The following is an 18,839-nucleotide window of genomic DNA, read 5'->3' as shown; positions in this document are numbered from 1 at the left end:
AACTGAATCACTGAGAACCTCTTCAGGAGCGACCTAGCCTTTTCACTTCCGCACCAAATGTGAGCACCGTAGATATCAACACCTAGGCTGGATGCCAGGGAGACTTGGGGGAGCCACACAGAAACTTGTGGGGATGGTGGGGCGAGAGAGGCCGTCTAGGGAGCACACTGCCGAGGACTCACTGTCCCAGAACGAACTCGGGTTGCCAGGCACATGGTTGCCGGGTGACCAGCTGGCTGTTTACCGCAGGGCTGAGCCGAGCCACAGCGCTGGGGCTCGCAGTACCCACCATGGCCTCCCGTAGCGCGGGCACACTACTGACCGAATTCAATGCCGCCTTCGTGCCCCCCGCCCTCATGCCCGGGTAAGCCGCCAGGCACCCTGGCACACCTGAACTTGCCCGTCAGCGCCCTCCTCCTCCCCACTGCACACACCTGCCAGGACACCGATGCTCGGCCCTCCCAATCTGGGGGACTTCAAGGAACCCCACCTGGCCACTTTTCCTTCTTGGCTTTCATGACTTTTCTGCTATAACAACAGGCAGGCAGGTGATGGAACTGGAGAAGTTGATGGCTGAGAATTAGCCCGGGATGATGCCATCTGCTATGGATGGGGCCAGAGTGAGGAAGGAAAAGATGAAAACGTGCGTGTTTGGAGCAGCAGAGGGATAATGTAAGGGGGCGTAGGAGGGCATGCTGAGTTTTCCAGGAAGATGAGTATTTATGGATTGAAGGCAGGACTGAGGCTGGGTGGGCATGGCTTGCAGAGCCTGGCAGGGCAGTATTTGACAGTTGGTAGAGTACACTATCCACCTGACTTTTACACATACTCTCTTCTGCAAAATGAGCAGACTGCAAACGGGAAACCCCCAGCCTCAGCAGAACACAGCATATTCTGCATAAAATTTGAATTGTTTTCCAGAAGATGCAACAAAGCACCGTCAATTTTAGAAACAATACACGCTAAAGTAACTGCAACCGGAGGCTGGGGCTCTAGTTTCCATCCAGCCTGTCTGTGGACGGGGCCTTTCTCTGGTGTTCAGTCAGCTCAAAAGCTGCTCTGACTGCCACCAGACATGGGTGGTTTTACAAAAGCATGGTAGTTTCCCTAAGGCAAGCCAGGAATGTTGATCAGCTCGCCTTGGAGCTTGCCTGTTCATTCTTTCTTCACTTGGAAAAGATGTTGGATGCTCATTGGGGCATTGTCAGGTGTTCTAGGATCCTGGGAAAACAGACAGATAAGGGGAGAGGTTACTTTTGAGGGGTTCCAGCCTTCTATTTAGATTTTCTTTTCTTTGGATTTTGAGATAGGGTCTCATGAAGTTACCTAGACAGACCTTGAACTCTTGAGGTAGGCTATGATGTCCTTGAACTTTTGACGCTCCTGCCTCAGTCTCCTGAGTGCTGGCATTAGAAGCCTATGGCACCAGGCCTGGCTCTCATATAAATACGTAAGGTTTAGTTCAAATTCATCTTTGTGGCCATAGTTAGCAGTGGTTTTGCCATATTCTGGGTGTCTGTCATAAGGTATGACTTGATACATTGATACTTTATTTTTCTTAGGCCACCACAGGCTTTTATTGGAAGATCCTCTGCCATGAGACCCCTCGGTTCTTTGCTGCCTGCTGAGCAAGACCTGGGGTGCCTGCAGTCCTGCCCCACAATTCCCTCACTCTGGAAGCCGTGGGAGCTGTAATCTCAGGGCAACCCCCACAGTGCCTCTCTTAGCATATTGCTCATCTACAGTTCCCTTGAGAGCCACATCCTATCCCATGATGCCTTCAGAAAGAGTCATGACGAGTGGCCATAAAGGAGGCTTCACTAGCCTGGACTAGGCTGAGCAGCTGAGCCCATGTCTGCTGCTTTCTTGTCAAAATCTTGCTGGGAGAGGGGGTGCTTTCATTAAAGGTCCCCATGAACCAGGAATGAAGTAAGCCATCTGGTGTTTCTACACCTCGTTGGCAATTCTGTTAACTTAATGAAGGAATCCAGGATCCCCTACCTCGCCTGGATAATTATTTTTCTGTTCTTTTTCAAACATTAATCACAGATTTTAAAGAACAGTCAGTCTTTCTCGGACACTCAAATCAACTCCTTTGTAGTTTTATCCACAGGTAGAGAATATTGGGTTGGTGAGGACCACACAGCTCTCATAGCCCACATTCTTGCTGTTTCAGATATGGCCATGGGGACTATGATCTCTAAGAGCTGGGATGGAGCCAGGTCTCTGGTACCTGGCAGTAACACCGTAAATCCCCAGCTGTGTGCGAGGCTCACACTGTGATATGTTCATTCCAAGCCCCTCTATGGTAGGTCTCTAAGGCCTAGTGTGATGGTTCAATGGGTAAAGGAACTTGACGATCCAAGTTCAATCCCTGGGACCACATGGTGGCAGGAGAAGAGAACACACTCCTGACAGTTCTTCTCTGACCTCTGCACACTGGCCATGACACACACGGCACCATCCCCCCAAAATCAATAAGTAAAAAAGATTTCATAGCCACCAAGAGAAGGAATGGGCTTCTTGCCCAGGGCCACTCCACGCACCTTCATGACTTTAATGTTCTGCTTTATCCCAATATCTACCTGAACCTTCCTGGAGTCCATCACAGGCCCCATTGACTGGGCAGGGAGAGAACAGAGTAGAAGGTGAGAGAGTCAGCCAGCCGGGGCTTGAATGGACCCTTATCATTCCATTACCTTGGGAAAGTCTTTATCAACATTCTGTTCTACTAACCTTATCTATTAATGAAGACCCGTGTGCAAGTTAGAGGAAAGTAAATCAATGCGCACAGAGCCCTGCCTAGGTAGCTGTTATCTGTTGCTGTTCGTTACAACACTGCTGTGTTCAGTGCCTGAAGCTACAGGGGGCAGCACCCGATGAGAAGGGTGATCACGATCGTGATGATGATGATGATGATGACAGTGTTCAGATCGCTGTCGAGATGGTCTGTTTTGTTTCTTGCTGTTTCAAAGTAGCACATTGTCCAGACACCTTCTGCATATTGTAGATGCTATCTGTATGTACCTGACTTAGGTGCCACACTGTACTGGGCAGAGAACTCTTGGTTTGCAGGCCCTGGGACCACAAACCTTTTGAAGGGTTAAGACCACAGGTGAGGGCCTGCCCTCTGCCACAGGTCAGATGTGGCCCTTCGCCTCCACCAGCACACCTAGTCTCTCTGTATGTTCATTCATGCCCAACCTTCTTCTTGAAGCTCACTCCAGAGAAGAAAGCATGTGTTTGTAGCATTCTCCTGGATCTGTGTCAGAAACCCTCCAGGTAGCTAGTTTCAAGATGTCACCATGGCAGCTCTAAATCTAAGAAGGTGTGAGATAACACACCACCACGTGGGATATCAACTTTCAGCAATTTCAGTTTCCTAAGGTCAACTCAGTCTGAAAATAAGAATAGAAGCTTCCAGGAACAAACGATTCATAAGCTTTAAATAATTTTTATTAGTGCATTGTTGCAATTATCTCATTACACCATTAGTTACTGCTAATCTCTAGTTAAACTTTATCATAAGCCCATATGTATAGGAAGAAAGTGAATACAGAGAGTTGAATACCTGGAGATTTTTGGACAGATAAATCCTGCAATAGGAGGCTTGTCTGTGTCTGCACTGTAAAATCCCATAGATAAAAACTAGAGAACACGGATGGTATACTCTGTGTTGATTGTATGCACACTTATTATCTTAGTTTTCATACCATTTGTTTAATTACAACTTTAAATAACTCAATTTTTTTTACACTGGTGATTTATTCACTTGTTTTTAAAAACTAGGCTTTTTAGCACAGATACATAGCTGAAATTTTTGCAACCACTCATTTGAGGCCAAGTCAAGCAAGTGCTAGCAACCATTCCCTCATCTGCCAGCTCCCTGGGGCCTATGGCTTCTGGGATGAGAGAGAAATGGTGGAACAGAGTGGATGGGGTTGGGCAGGGCTCAAGGCAGGCCTAGCACATGGAGGTGCTGCCTCCAAGACAGGCCAGTCCATCATGGAGTATGAAACAGGGGCTGTCTCAACTGGATGTGGTCTTCCATGTTAGATGTGAGAGCTTTTGTTTGTGTCCTTCCTTGGGACACACGTAAAGGTAAAGGAACAAGGATGAGGTTTTTCAGCCTTCCCTGGTGATTCCAGAGTGGAGAACCTTGGTGAAAAGGCAGGCCTCAGCCTAAGCATCTTTTTAAAAGGATTCTCCCAGTGTGCAACCTTCAGACATCTCAGCCTTAGGCTACAGGGTCTGACTAAGGCCAGTAGGCAGCTACCTTCTGATTCTCTTGTCTCAGCTACATACATAGGTGGCACCCAAGCAGACATCAGACTCTGAAACCCGACTCTCCTCCTCTGGACTCTGCCCTTCAGGGAGTCCCATCCCCGTGGAAGCCTGTTTTCATTTGCTGTGGTCCTCCGGGAAGCCATTTTACCTGTCTTCTCTCAGCACCTCTGCCCAAAGCCATCTCCTCCTTAGATCTCAGCCCTGAGCTAATCTGAGGTGTTGCTTAGGTAACTGGTGCCTCTCACACCTGTTGGGACATTAAGGAGCCCCTGAGAACAGAGCATCTGGAGCCTGGAAACCCAGACTATGTTTCAGAGGGTCTCCTCCTTTCCTAGAGAAAGATGGGCTCTCTAAAACAAGCCCCCAGCTTGTCAATTTAGTCCCGTAAACACAGAGCACCTTAGGGTAGGAATGGCAGGAGCACAAATAGGAACAGTGGAAAGACTACTCCAAGGGCTCGGGCCATTTCAAATACAATAGAATGTGGACAGGCCAAGGAAGAGACAGCTGAACAGTGGGTGAGCAGGGCCTTGGAATCAATCAGTCGAGGCTTCCTGGACATGAGAGTACTTGGGTTGGGAATTTAGTTCAATGATAGAGCACTTGCTTAGTGTGCATGAGGCCCCAGGTACAATTCATAGCAGTGTTTAAGAAAAAGAGCATACTTGGCATCGCCTGGAATGGCAGATATGATTACAGAGGAGGGAGGGGAGGAAGGTTGAGGGAGGGGGAGGGAACCCTCTGGATGAAAGGGATGGTACCCTCTGGATGGAGGGGAGAGCTTGAGCAAAAGCAAGGGCTGGAGGTTCTAAGTTCTCAAAGCAGCAGTCTAGTTGGCTAGCGTGTGAGAGCTTCTATAGGAAAGTTAAGAACAAGGCTGGCAAGATTCCTCACACAGGCCCACAGCTAGGGACCCCCCCCCAAAGCTGGCCTGCTTTCTTAATTCCATAGGCAGTGGGGAGCCCTCACAGGTTCTACCAGGGGATGGAGTAGGGTGGGAGGATGCCTTCAGCTCCATCCTCAGTGGAAGGTACAGCAGAGAAGAGGCTGTGCGCGGAATGGGAACGCGCCGAATGTAGCAAGTTAATTAGTTAATAAGGCTGCTCAAGGGATCCCTGATGCTCATGGTAATTAATTTTAATGTCAGCTATGGGGCCAGCCAGTGTTCTTAAGAGGCAAGGATGGGATTGCTCCCTGAACACACAGGGATCCACAATGGGCCTTAGAATCCATTTGTGGTCTTGGCCCGGGAGCCTGGCTCAGCATTCCCTAACTTGTATATGCAGGTAGATGGAGGAACATGGGGGCAGATGAATGGGCAAAGACAGAAGAAGAGGTGGGTAGGAGATGAGCTTGTGTCACTACCATTCCCCTCTGTCAAAGGGCCAACGGAAACAGGGCAGCAGAAGGTCCTAGTATGGAGTCCTGTGGGGTCCGTTGAAAGCCCGCACATCTAGGTGCAGCCAAGGGACACACACCTAGCTTCTTGTTGTGTTCTCAGAGTGCTAATTCATGAGAATGCGTGCACAGGCACACACCTGCCAGAGCTGTGAATTGAGAAGGAAAGCCAGGCAGAACTTAAGAGAGTTGCGGAGGAGGGGGCTTCTATTCTATTGGGATGCAAATGTCTTGGCATTCAGCGAGGGTGGGAAGGCAGGGAGCAGAGGAGGAGGATGGCAGGCAGCTGGGGGGAGGCAAGGAGAAGAATCCTAAGGGCAAGTCTCATTTCCACAGCTCTTATCTTCTGAGGAGCCCAGTGCCCTGTAGGCGGGGTGCTCTATGTACGCTGGAAATCTGAACTCCCTTTAGAACAGGCCAGGGACCCTGTGCCCCCATAGATCAGGACTTCTCGCTCCTCCCAGGGGCATGTATTGAGTGCTGGGGCTGGGGTGCAGCTCAGGAAGAACACAGAGGTAGACACATGTTGTCTTAGTTTGCTTTTTTGCCGTGTTAAGACACTGGCCAGAGGCAGCTTGAGTAGAAAAGGGTTTATTTACCTTGCAAACCCAATCACAGACCATCATGGAGGGAGGTCAAAGTGGGAACTCAAGCCAAGCAGGAGCCCGAAGGCAGGATCTAAAGCAAAGGCCATGGAGGAGCTGCTACTGGCTTGCTCCCTATAGCTTGCTCAGCCTGCTTTTTTCATATGACCCAGGATGACCTGTCCTGGGTGGCACCTCCCACATCAATCACTCATTTTTAAAAAAAAGTACCCCCACAGACCTGCCTACAGGCAATCTGGTGGAGGCCTTTTCTCAGTTGAAGTTCCCTCTCCCCAGATGACTCTAGCTGTGTCAAGTTGACAAAACAAAACACAATACCAACCAGGATAGGTGTGGATTTGAGTCTGAATGTAAGGATGATAATCACAGAGGCAAACATTCACAGGGAGGTGCAGGGTGAGATCAGGGAGGCAGCTTAGAGTACCAGTTCTTCCCAAATGAGAAGGTGGCAAATCCTCTGGGGGCAGAAGAGCAGCCCTGCAGGTAGAGGGATCAGAGACTAAGGACACAACACGGTGTGCAACTCTGCTAGACTTGGGTGTCTGGAGGGACGTGGGCCATGGTGAGGAAGATTGCCCTGACCCGGACATGGACTATAGTAGTGGTGGTAGAGGAGATGGACCGGACAGCAGGGGGAGGGACTTGGTTGAAGAAAGACTCTAGGAGAATTGAGGTTGTCTTGGTGAGTATAGGTGTTGGGGAGAGGAGGCAGAGAAAGGTTTGGGGAGTTGTATGAACACCGAAAGCTACCATTTGGTGACCCCTACCTTAGGCCTGAAAAAGGGGCCAGATGTGAAGCCACATAAAAGTGATTTTGTAAAAGAATACAATCAGCCCTGATTTTCTCTCTCGAAATGAAAGTGTGAAATTTAATCTCACTAGGATGTAAGAGAAGGAAACTTAAATAAAAGGGAAGATCAGGCAGATTTAGATAAATGTCAACTCATCAGAAAAAGATATTAATCCCTCCAAGATCCTGGGGTGCGTGGGGGTGGGGGTGGGCAGCGAGAGAGTGAAAGCCAACAGAGGCTGACAGAGTCATTATGTCGTGTACCTTTGGTGGCACTTCCATTTTTGATGGCATGGGTTGACTGTGCGGAGACATTTTCGGTGCGCTCCCATCTCCCCTCCACCCACCTTTCAATTTTGGTTGCTCAAGTTATTTTTGTCTTGACAGGTTTTATAACATTCGCTTCTGTTCTGCAAGCAGCGCTCACCTGGCTGCTATTCCTAGCAGTGTTCGTGAATAGGTTGGAAGATCACCAGCCCTCGTTCTCATAGAGGCCCTGTTTGACTGAACTTAGTTCTTCCTTTGAATCACCTCTTGATTGGCAGGGTTTGTCACTCAGCTCTTCTTTTAGGGAGAGCTGTGACTGTTTTATTTTCACACCTTCATGCTGGGAAAGGACTGACTGGCCACCTGGCTGGTGACATAGTCTCAAGTCATGCTTCCTGCAGAGTGTTCTCTACGACCCACACTCCTCCCTCCCTCATTCCCTCCCTCTCTCCATTCTTTTCTTTCTTTTATATTGGTGTGGTGTCTTATTTAGGGTTCCTACTGCTGCGAAGAGACACCATGACCACAAACAACAATTCTTATAAGGCAAACATTTAACTGGGGCTTCTGGCATGGTGAGGCAAAGCATGTGTCTCTCCTTCAAAGAAGAGGAGAGAAAGCTAGGTATAAGCATCCCAGTCAACTCACCCCAAAACATAGCAGCAAGAGAGTCACGGAGCTCTAGTCTCACTGAAGCTAAGGAAAGGTTAAGCAACACCTCCCTTTCATACCTGTTGTCTTTGACTTTGCAGCTTATTGGAGCTACAATTTTAGGAGGTTTTCTCTACAGCATGAGACATCTCAGGAACTCTGCTTCTGCTTCTCAAAGTTCTTCCTTCCAAGCAGGGATCATCATTGGCACAAATGTAGTAGAGGGCCGGTGTGAGTCAAAGACATTGGATGGCCCTGGATGGCCTTGATTCAACCAGTAGAGAAACAGAAGTGGGGCTGAGAGAGGTCAGGAAAGAGTAGGGTTGAAGAAACAAAGACAGAAGTTCTGGGGCATTCCTTAGAGAGATGGAGACAGAAAGAAGGAGAAAGGGTAGAATGTGAGCGGCAGCAAAGTCTCCTACAGAACTTCACAGTCCAGAAAAGACTAGGGCACATCTTTAGGCAGAGGTCAGAAGTGAGGAGAGAAGGAGACATTAACGATGGCAGGGAGGAAGGGCAGAGGCTGAGGAAAACAGAAGGCAAGAAAGGTAGACTCCAGACACAGGTGGGGTGCACTATGGTAGAAAGGAAGATTCTGTCTTCCAGAAGTGGCCATGGTGGCCACACAGGCTCTCAGGAGAGGTCATCAAAGACTCCTAAGCCCTCAATTTCTACATCAGAGAATGCATGGCTGTCAGCAGGAAGTTCAGGAGGATCCAGAAGAAAGGGCTCTGGAGTGGATGGGAAAGTATCAAGAGCCCACAAAGTCAAAGAATAGAGGGAAGGGCTGGAGAGAGACCCACGAGCCGGTGATGAGATCTCCTAGCTTGGCCACCTCTGTGGCCTACTTCATGCCACTCTGAGCCAGGCACATCCTTGTTATCAGATCCCAGGCAGATCCACTGGTGGGAATAATGGGACCAGGAACCAGACTTGAGATATTTTGATCACAATGGAAATTAACCAGCAGGTCTGCTTGCCACTCTACAAGGTTTTCTTGCATTTTTTTCTGAAAATGCAGGGAAAGAAATCATGTATTACTGCCTAATTCTAGGCCTGCATTCATTGTAAAGAGGCCGCGAGGCCTAAGGGGCCCTCTTGGGTCTGGATAAGAGTCAGGAATGTGGAAACAGACAAGCTGTAGTTCCCTGTACCACCAGGGCTTAGCTGGGGTTTCCCTGGTGTGTGGTTGACCATCAGTTCTCATGGAGAGTAGTTGTCATCTTAGGACATGTATTGGAAGTCCCTAGACCATGGTCACTGGCCTTCTGGTATTTGATAATCTAGGTTCAATTGTGTCCATCACCGCTACTGTAGATATTCTATCTGCTCATCATTCTATCTGTTTAATAAACAGCTTGTTTTCTCCCCACATGCCAAACCAACTATGAAGAACCAGGGACTCAAATATGTAAAACACAAACCCATCCCGCATCTGAGAAGCTTGCCATCTGAGGGCATTAAGAGGGGTAGCACTCTGAACAGCACAGAAAGAGGCGCAGGTAATGGAGGGAACTTTAGTGTGCAAAGGAACACATATATCCATTTAGACCTGGAAGAGGAAGAAGCTCTTAGGCGTGGTATTTGACAAGTCTTAAGGAACCATTTAGTATTGGGAAGCAGAGCAGAGTAATACACTCAGGACCTAGAGGCAGGAAGATATCTGAGTTTGAGGCCAGCTTAGTCTACATAGTAAGTTTCAACTCAGTCAAGGCTACAAAAAAAAAAAAAAAAAAAAAGGTGAGGGAGAAGGCAATGATTCACAGGAGGGAGTGGAATAAACAAGCTGACGTTTTGATTTCAGGAAAAGAAGGAGGCAAAGAAGAAAGGGCACAGTGAACAAGGGAACATGTCACCTATAGAGTCACAGTGATCCTTTAGGCCTGGGACACTAGGTGACCTTGAGGATACAGGTGGGTAGGCTTTTAACTACTTCACCAAGGATTTGATGTTGGGCAGTGCCATGTCTGGATTGTGGGAATGGATTCAAGGAGCAGAGGTTTGAGCACAGTTAGGAGAGCAAGGGTGTTATGGCCAAAGTTTCAATGAAGGCTATATGGCCAAGATTAAATGATCCAGGTGGAGGGATGATGGGACTTGCTGCCTGGCCGGATGGGAGGGGTAGATGTCTACACTTTCACCTGGAAGCTGTCCCTAGCTAGGGGGAACTTTTCATGGAGTTAAGGCCAGACTGGTAGGCAACGTAGGCATGAGAAGTCACGCTCTGGAAGGATCGAGGGAGATGTGTAGTGTACGTTGTGCTGGAAGAGGCTAGATTATGGTTAAGGCCATGGCTTGTGTGTCAGAACAGACCCCAAAGGAATCAGAGCCCTTAAGAGGTTGTGAGAGGGAATTAAGGAAAGTTTAAGCACTGAAGGTATCCATCAACAACAGAAAACTGATAGACATGCAATGGAACGAAAGGGCCCGAGTTCCAGTCCCGACAAGCAAAAGAACTTGGCAGCGTTGACTGTGGAGTTCTGGGTTTACCAAAGAACATACAGGAAAGGGGCTACGGAATCTCCCTCTGCGGCTAAGGAAAGCTGCTGAGGCCAGATGTACATCAAGGGTGTCCCTGTATGGAGGCCTCTCTGAAGTGTGAAGCTGTGAAGTAAAGGCTAGACTTTGTTGGAGACCTTGAGATGTTGGAGATGCCAGAAATATAGGATGTCTGCCAAGAAGAACTGCCGACTGGTTGTGGGACCAGCCCAATAGAGAAGTGTGTTGCAGTCAAGAAAGCAGAAAGGAATTGGAGAGCTGAAGAATGCTTTGATATCGGACATGGAGATGCAGAATTATTAGTTTGTCCTGCTGGTTTTAGATCTTGCTTTTTGATCCAGTATACCCTCACAATTAGAAGGATTTGGAGGTGTGGTCTTATTGGAGTAGGTGTGGCCTTGTTGAAGGAAGCATGTCACTGGGGGATGGGCTTTGAGGTTTCAAGTGCTCATACCAAGCACAGTGTTTCTTTCTTCTTCTCGGCCTATGGATCGGGACGTAACTCATCTACTGATGATAATGAACTAAGTCTATGGAACTCTAAGCAAGCTTCCATTTAAATGCTTTCCTTTATAGGAGTTGCCTTGGTCATGGAGTCTCTTCACAGCAATAGAACAGTGACTAAGACAGTGGATTGAGGGTCTGAGTCCAGCTGCTTAGCACACACATAAAAGCTTTAAGTCCAAGTACGGCAGAACATATCAATAACCTGAGCGGTGGGACTCTGCAGGGCTCACAGCGCTCACTAGAGAGCCCATCCAACCAGCTAAGCTCTGGATTCAGTGAGAGACCCTGTCTCAAAAAATCAGGTGGAGAGCAATGGAAGAAGAACCCAACATTGACCTCTGACCTCCACACATGGATGCTCTCTCTGTCTCTTTCTGTCTCTGTCTCTTTCCCTTTCCCTCAGATGAATGGAAAAGTATAAAGATACTCAAAAGAATGATCAGGGAAGTGGGTACAAAGAACAGGGTAATTGAAAGTGACATTTCCAGGGTGGAGGGGAGATGCTTTCTGCGCTAACAGCCGGGAGGTCATTATCAGCAATTTCAAGAGCAGCCTGAAGGAAAATCAGGTGCTGGAATGTGAGAACCGGAAGGCGATAGGGACCATGTAGACTGGAAAGCTTCAGACTGTCTGACGTGCTGGGCAGTCTCTCTCTGTAAGCCTCTTGTTAGCCAAGGGTCTCCCATCTCAGAAGGGTCACTAAGCCCATCTTCTGTCCCTTTTGCTGGGCCTCCCTGGCATCAAAAGAGTTGTTCTAGGGTGTTTGGCACCACAGATCCTTGGTCAGGTCCCCCAGGTCATTTGGACAAGCCTCTTGTGAGGTCATGGGGGTGTCAACCTGAAAACCACAAGGAGTGGGAGGAGTTGGAAGAGGGGCGGATGGAGATGAAGGAAATTTAGCACTCATGTACAACCTTTTCAGAAAGAATTTAAAAACAACACAACTCTCACCTCAAAGGAGAGGAGAGAGCTTATTCTAGAGCCAAATATGGGTGCCTGTGGGCCTGGAACTCAGTGTTAGGTTACCCTGAATTCCGTGTTCCAACATGATAATGGTTTGATGTTTTTTTCTTTTTTTATAGAAACAGGATAAAAAAAAAAAACCACAAATCAAGACCCTTTAAAAATGCATTGGCGTAGGTCAAGTGTCCTCTGTTGCAGTCCCCACATCTTATCTGATGGCGTTCTTACTTAGCTTTTCGGTTGGTAGAAAATAGGGGTTTAAGTTAATGCCCTCAAAACTGTCTTTACCTATTAGTCACTGGATATTAGGTCGGGCACAAAGGCAGGCAAGGCATGGCTCTTTAGTGGTCTAACGATAGCCCAGGATAGACTGTGATTAGGCTCTGGACCCTCAACGTTCCAACCTCCCCAACGCCAATCTCTTCAATTAAAACATTAAAGTTGGAATCAGCTCTACTTAGCTTAAAAATAAGTTTAGTTGGAGGTGCAACAACTTTAGGGAACTTTTCGCTCACGGGAGCGAGACCCAGCCAGGCCTGTGCTGCAGAAAACCAAATACGCACAGCATTTCACTGCTGAGCCCACCAGCTTCTCTTGTCTCCTATAATGTGATGACTGCAGAAGACCAGGGAAAGACAGAGCCCTGGAATCTTCTGGCCAGTCCTTAAAGATCTGGGGGATCTGTGTGTGGGACACTTGCCCATAGTCCCCCTGAGAGGCTCAGAGGTCTGTGGTCTGGAGGACAGCAACCCAGCCAACCCCTCTGTGCCAAAAAAGCAGCCCAGAGGCCTGTTCATGTGACCTTCCCCCAAAGAGCTGAGCAGGCTAGTGCTCTTTAAGAATCCTTTCACAGCCGAGGGACACAAGAACCCTCAGTTGCCAAGGGCCTGTCTGAGAGCTACTATGGTTGTCATGAAATTGCATCTTCCTCCACCCACCCCTCCCCACTGTCACTGCAGGTATAAAGGCCATGTCCCCGGTGTGGCTTCCTCCTTCGGCTCCCCATATGGCAACACCACCTTCAAGTACTTCCAGGACCTCCGCAATACAGCCTTGGAGAAGAGCTATGCACTCCTCAGTGGAGGCCGCTTTCCCACCATCTTCTCCCCTAACCCCTCCCTGGTGCTGGATAGCCAAGTGCAGAACTGGGATCGCTGGCTGCATCTGCCCATCTACACGCGGTTCAACCTGGACAAAGGGCGCAACTCTGAGATCACTAACTTCTACCAGGTGAGCTGTCCGCAGCCCCAGTCTGGAAAGGCCTGGATGGCTGGGGAGGAGTGGTGGTGCCTTTTTCAAAGTTTCAGGGCCCAAGGAGATCTTCCGTAGTCCAGGGGTTTCTGTGGTTCTGCCTTGCTCCGTCCACAGCCAGTGTACTTGGGGAACCTTCAACGATGCCCCAGCCCCTTCCTTCGCTCCCTCTAGTCTTTTGATTCCATGGCTCTGTCTTAGTCTCTCTTGCTGTGATAAAGCACTATAACAAAAGCAATTTAGGGAGAAAAGAGTTTATTTGGTTTACATTTCCATATTACAGTCCACTATCAAAGGAAGTTAGGACAGGAACCTGAAGGCAGAAGCTGGAGCAAGAAGCCACCGGGGAAATGCTGTGTTTTAGCTTGCACCCTGTGGCTGCTCTGGGACCACCTACCAGAGACAGCACCACCCACAAAGGCCTGGGACCTCTCACATCAATCACCAAACAACAAAATGCCCCACAGGCTTGCCTACAGGCCAAACTGGTGGGGGCTTTTTCTCAGTTGAGGTTCTCCTTTCCCAAGTGACTCTAGCTTCTATCAAACTGACGTGAAACTAGCCAGCTTGCTTACTTCTTCCCTGAAGAAAAGACCCAAAACAAACCCCAGGGAAAATCATATACAATCAAAGGCTCCACTGAAATTTCTTGGTACCCACTCACCCTCCACAGTTCCCATTCCCCTTAGAGTGCCCCAGGTCATCCTTAGCCCACATTGGACCAAAATGTCGGATGAAGAGAGAGGATGAAAGGGACCTAGCCACACCCCTGGTACTTTTGCTTCCCCAGCTCATCAGGTGTCCCCAGTGCAGCACAGCATACAGGTCTTGGTTGGAAAGAGGGTTTGGTTCATGCTAAATCTAGGAACCCTGTTCTTGGCAGCATTTTCCCTCATATCCCACTCCCTCCCTCTCTCACACACGCACACACTCACACACAGCCTGGTAGGAAGGATACAGACACTGCCTGATGCCAGAGCGGGGGACTTGTCCCAGTGAAGGACATTCCCCAGGGGCAGGATGAGTAGCCGATCCCAGGTTTTAAGAAGCTATGGGACCATCTCAGTGGGTCAGTGGCAGCCTTTCTCTTCCTTTTGACTCTCGCAGACACAGCTGTTCCAGGAGTGAAGAAGCAGAGCGCGTGTGGACAGCGGTGTGCTCAGGGCATGCTTGTGTGGACTGTGGTGTGCTTAGAGCATCCTTGTGTGGACAGCGGTGTGCTCAGGGCATGTTTGTGTGGACAGCGGTGTGCTCAGGGCATGTTTGTGTGGACATGGGTAGGTGTGCTTAGAGCATGCTTGTGAGGACAGCGGTGTGCTTAGAGCATGCTTGGGTGGACAGTGGTGTGCTTGTGTGGGCAGCGGTGTGCTTAGGGCATGCTTGAGTGGGCATGAGGCATTGAGGACAACATCTGGTTAGCCACTGAGCTGAGTCCCAGGATCCCTGGAGATTCTGTCAGGAGCATGGGAGGAGATTTCTCACCCCTGACTAGGTACAGCCGGGAATGGGGTGATGCAGTAACATCCCGTTGTGTGTTCTTTGACTGAACTGTAGACAGTACAACAGCAGCGGCAGCACTACAAGGACAAGACTGGCACGGTGCCCCGTGTTCCCTACTTCGTGCTGCCTGTGAAGGAGCAGAGCCGGTACCCGCTACCCACCGACTTGTGAGTGTCCCTTGTCTTCCTCCCTGTTGGGAACACCCATACACACACATCCGCAGGGCACCCACTCCTCATCCAGCCCTAGAGCCCTAACACTCAAAACCAATTTGCAACTCAACCTGTGGCGCCTGCCGTGCAGAAGCAGTTGCATTGCAGAGAAGGTCCCAGGCCCAGGAACTGGTGGAGGGAGAATGCCAGGAACCTGTGTGGGCACAATCAGGAAGTGCTTTCCTGTCCAGGTGCATACTCCACAGTCTCTGCAAAGGCCTGGTCTCAAAGCTGCACCAGTCCAAACCTGGAGCTGCTGCTGCCCTCTGGTGGTTTAATGGGACACTACATCCACTAGAGATGGGCTTGCCACCCCCACCTTCTCACCCTCTCCTATGGAGTGCAGTCTGGGTTGTTCTGGGAACCTACTTGCACACTAAGAACTTGAAAACATCTTAAAAGCTTAACTAACCAAGTAAAAACATGTAAGAAAGCATGTTACAGCCTAGCCCTCACACCTAGGCTTATCTGGGAGAGCCTCGGCCCACCTCCAGGTCAGACCTATTTTGCTCTCTAAGGTGAGCCAGGCAGTGTCTTTCCTCTTGCCACTCAAGGGATCACAAGCTTATTCCTAGGCTACTGTGGCTTCGGTAGAGCGGTGGGTTGTGCCTGGTTAGAGACGCAACACTCCAGGCCCATTCATTCTTCACCCATCTCTTGCATCCCACCTCCCTTTTCTGGGGAGGGGCTCTTTGGAGGTCAGTGGGCAGGTTTGGGGCTCCAACCCTCCCTAAGCCCTGTGTACCTCAAGAGCCCCAGCCTCAGCATCCAGCTGTCGATAAACAACTATTCCCACACCATTCGATAGATTTTGCAGACATTGTCCCACTGCCTCTAGAAGTGACTCTCTGTGGATAAACAGGTAAACTGAGTCCAGCGAGAACCTCAGGAGCTTGTGCTGGGTGGCCTGGTGGCTGGAGGCCTAGTCTGGGAAGAGACCCATGTCTGCTACCATCAACTCAGCCTTTGAGTTGACCTTCTTTCTAATGAGGTGATTCTGAGCGTGTCTCCATGGAGACAGGTCTCCTGGCATAATGCCAGATGTGTTCTTCTTGAATCTTCAGAACCACTGGATCTTGTTTTTTCACCAAACTACCAGGTAGTCCATAAGACAGTGCCATGCCTGACCCAGACAGTTAATCTTAAGTGCCTAGGGAAGGTCAATGACCAGTTTTATAGCCTGGAGAGTCTCTACCTTTCTGGAATTCCATCACCACCATCACCACCATCATCACCACCACCACCATCACTACCATCACCACCATCACCACCATCACCACCATCACCACCATCACTGCCATCACCACTACCACCATCACTGCCATCACCACTACCACCATCACTGCCATCACCACCACCACCACCACCACCACCACCACCACCACCACCATCATCACCATCACTGCCATCACCACCACCACCATCACTGCCATCACCACCACCACCATCACTGCCATCACCACCATCACCACCACCACCACTACCATCACCATCACTACCAACACCACCACCACCATCACTGCCATCACCACCACCACCATCACTGCCATCACCACCACCACCATTACTGCCATCACCACCACCACCATCACTACCATCACCACCATCACCACCACCACCATCACTGCCATCACATTCACCATCCATCACCACCATCATCCCTACCGTAACATCACCATAGACTACCATCTCCTAGAACAGCTGAGTGTTTACTCCTTGCCTTGCTTTATGTTAGGTGCCTTTTCTGCAGAGCTTCATTTAGAACAAAGCCAATAGTGTAACAGTAACAGTAGCTCACTGTTACATGGGTTTGCTTCCAGCAGGAGATGGGACCAGCATCCATACCCAGGTCCATGTGACTCTGCAGATGTCACACTGCTGAATGGCCACAGGGCCACAAAGCCCTTATGGGTACATGGGGTTATGGTGAACACTCTTTACCCTTCTCACCAAGCACACTGCCTGACAACGGCCCCATCCCTACCCCCAGGCCTCCTCTGAGCCCGAAGAGTAAGTGGCACCTTCTCAGAGTGTCCCCCGACTACCTGAAGCCCTACCAGACCTTCCCATCAGGGAAGAGAGTCTCCTCACAAGAGCGGCAACGGAGGGACCTTTACTTCGAGTTCAGAGCCTGAAACCAGGTGGCTGACGCCAGGGAGCCTTGGCCTGACCAGGCTGGCTTGCTTGAAATAAAATCTTCAGCCACAACCACCCCACGTGCCTCTCCTTTGGGTCCTGTCACCATGCATAGGGTATCCTGCGCACCTGGGAGAGCCAAGCCTAAGAGATTCAAGTTAAGTCGCAATGTTAGCTGCAGTGGGCCACCCAACTGCTCCCAAGTTGAGGCAGGTGGGATTGGAGGGTCTGACAAAGGTCAGGCTCATGCATCTGCCCAGGCGGGTCCCTCAGGGGTGGGGACCTCACACCTGCTTTCACTAGCATAATTAAGAACACCCAGCCCACGTCTGGAAGTGGGCACCATGGCTCCCAAACAGCTGCCCTGGGTATTCACGCTTAGCTAACTTTTTCTCTTTTCTCGGTCTAGGACCCCAGCCCGTGGGATTTTGCCACTCACATTCTGAGCAGTTAACTGACTCCACAAACACCCTCTCTGATGTATGCAAAGGTGTGTGTCACTAACTCTATAGGTGTTTCTTCATCCACTCAAATTGACAGTCAAAATAAGCCTCACTCATGGGAAGGAACTGTCCCTGGAGCCTTGGTGTTATTTAATTGACACTTATGATAACTTGTAAGCACAGCGTCTCACTGAAGATGTGGAACCTTCAGGATGCTGAGAAAGTTGCCCAAGCCCACACAGTAAGGAAAGGACACAAACAAGATTTGAACCAGGTTTTTGGGGCTCCCCATTCCTGGCTTCTCACACAGCTAAAGTGGAGACAGAAGGGGTCTTTATGATCCAGAGGGGCCTGGCAGTGGGGCAGCTTTTGAAGAGAAACTCTTTGAACATCGGTATTTAGCATGGACTGGCAGGAGCCAGCTGAGTGGGCATCTACCCTTGAGCTTAGGTCTTTTTTTTTTTTTAAGTTTTCTTGAGACAGGGTTTCTCTATGCAGCCTTGGGTGTCCTGGAACTCGCTCCGTAGACCAGGCTGGCCTTGAACTCATAGATCTACCTCCCTTTGCCTATCAAGTGCTGGCACTAAAAGCATGTGTCACCACCACCCAACGAAGAGATGGAGGGGTGAGCTGGAACTAAATACTCTTAACCTGGCCACAGGGAGTGGATGCCAAGGTCACAAGCCTAGGTGACCTTTAGGGTCAACGTGACAGCTTCCAACCTCCTGGGAGACTTTAACAGGGCAGAGTAGGATGTAACGGCCCTATAGGTGGTTCTGGGGAAGAAATCTCCACTCGGGAGTGCACTATGCCATTGGGATCCCCCAGCCTTCCAGCCCCTCCTGGATTAGATCAAAGCGACTTCATGGAGCACTGGGTGTCTATTGCCTCCAAATGGGTGAGTCGAGACATAAGACAGAATTCAAGTGCACACTGTGAGAAAGTAACCCTTCCTGTGTAACCCGTGCTCATCTACCTCCCTTGGGACCACAGAGATGAGAAAAACCACGTGCCCAGCAGGTAGTCCATCTGGCAGCTCCCACAAGTTCCCATGGTGCACTTCTCTTGTGTCCCTGAATCTCCGGCCAGCTGGACCCCAAAGTGTCCCCAGAGTGGCCAAATTCATGGCAGGGCTTGGCTGAATAGCAAAGCAAATAAGCCCTGAATGCTGGTCACACATGGTCCCATCCCCAGAGCCCAAGGGTGGCAAGCAGGGCCAAGATGTCTTCTCTGTGGGAGGAAGACAGAGAAGCCAGGCGCCAGCTGGAATGACAGCTATGCGCACATCCCTGACGCTGCTCTGGGAGAGGATGGGTCACGGGTGGGCTCC

At 49.7% G+C, this 18,839-nt stretch overlaps 1 protein-coding gene across 2 annotated transcripts; it reads left to right on the top strand.

Moving 5' to 3' along the window:
* The first annotated feature begins 290 nt into the window (after positions 1–290).
* Positions 291–17,065, top strand: Cimip2c (ciliary microtubule inner protein 2C). 2 transcript variants are annotated; one of them, XM_057792231.1, is made up of 4 exons: positions 291–364; positions 12,927–13,197; positions 14,773–14,885; positions 16,921–17,065. In XM_057792231.1, exons 1-4 carry the CDS (start codon positions 291–293, stop codon positions 17,063–17,065), a joined length of 603 nt encoding a protein of 200 aa, XP_057648214.1. The 2 variants fall into 2 exon arrangements, with proteins under 2 accessions (XP_057648214.1, XP_057648221.1); XM_057792238.1 differs by lacking the exons at positions 14,773–14,885; positions 16,921–17,065 and adding exons at positions 14,061–14,066; positions 14,737–14,761 and having other exon boundaries at positions 12,927–13,217.
* Positions 17,066–18,839: the final 1,774 nt, after the last annotated feature.

Source organism: Chionomys nivalis, chromosome 1, assembly GCF_950005125.1.
Source record: "Chionomys nivalis chromosome 1, mChiNiv1.1, whole genome shotgun sequence".
In the NCBI taxonomy this organism is placed as follows: domain Eukaryota; kingdom Metazoa; phylum Chordata; class Mammalia; order Rodentia; family Cricetidae; genus Chionomys; species Chionomys nivalis.
This window is presented reverse-complemented; position numbering and strand designations above follow the sequence as displayed.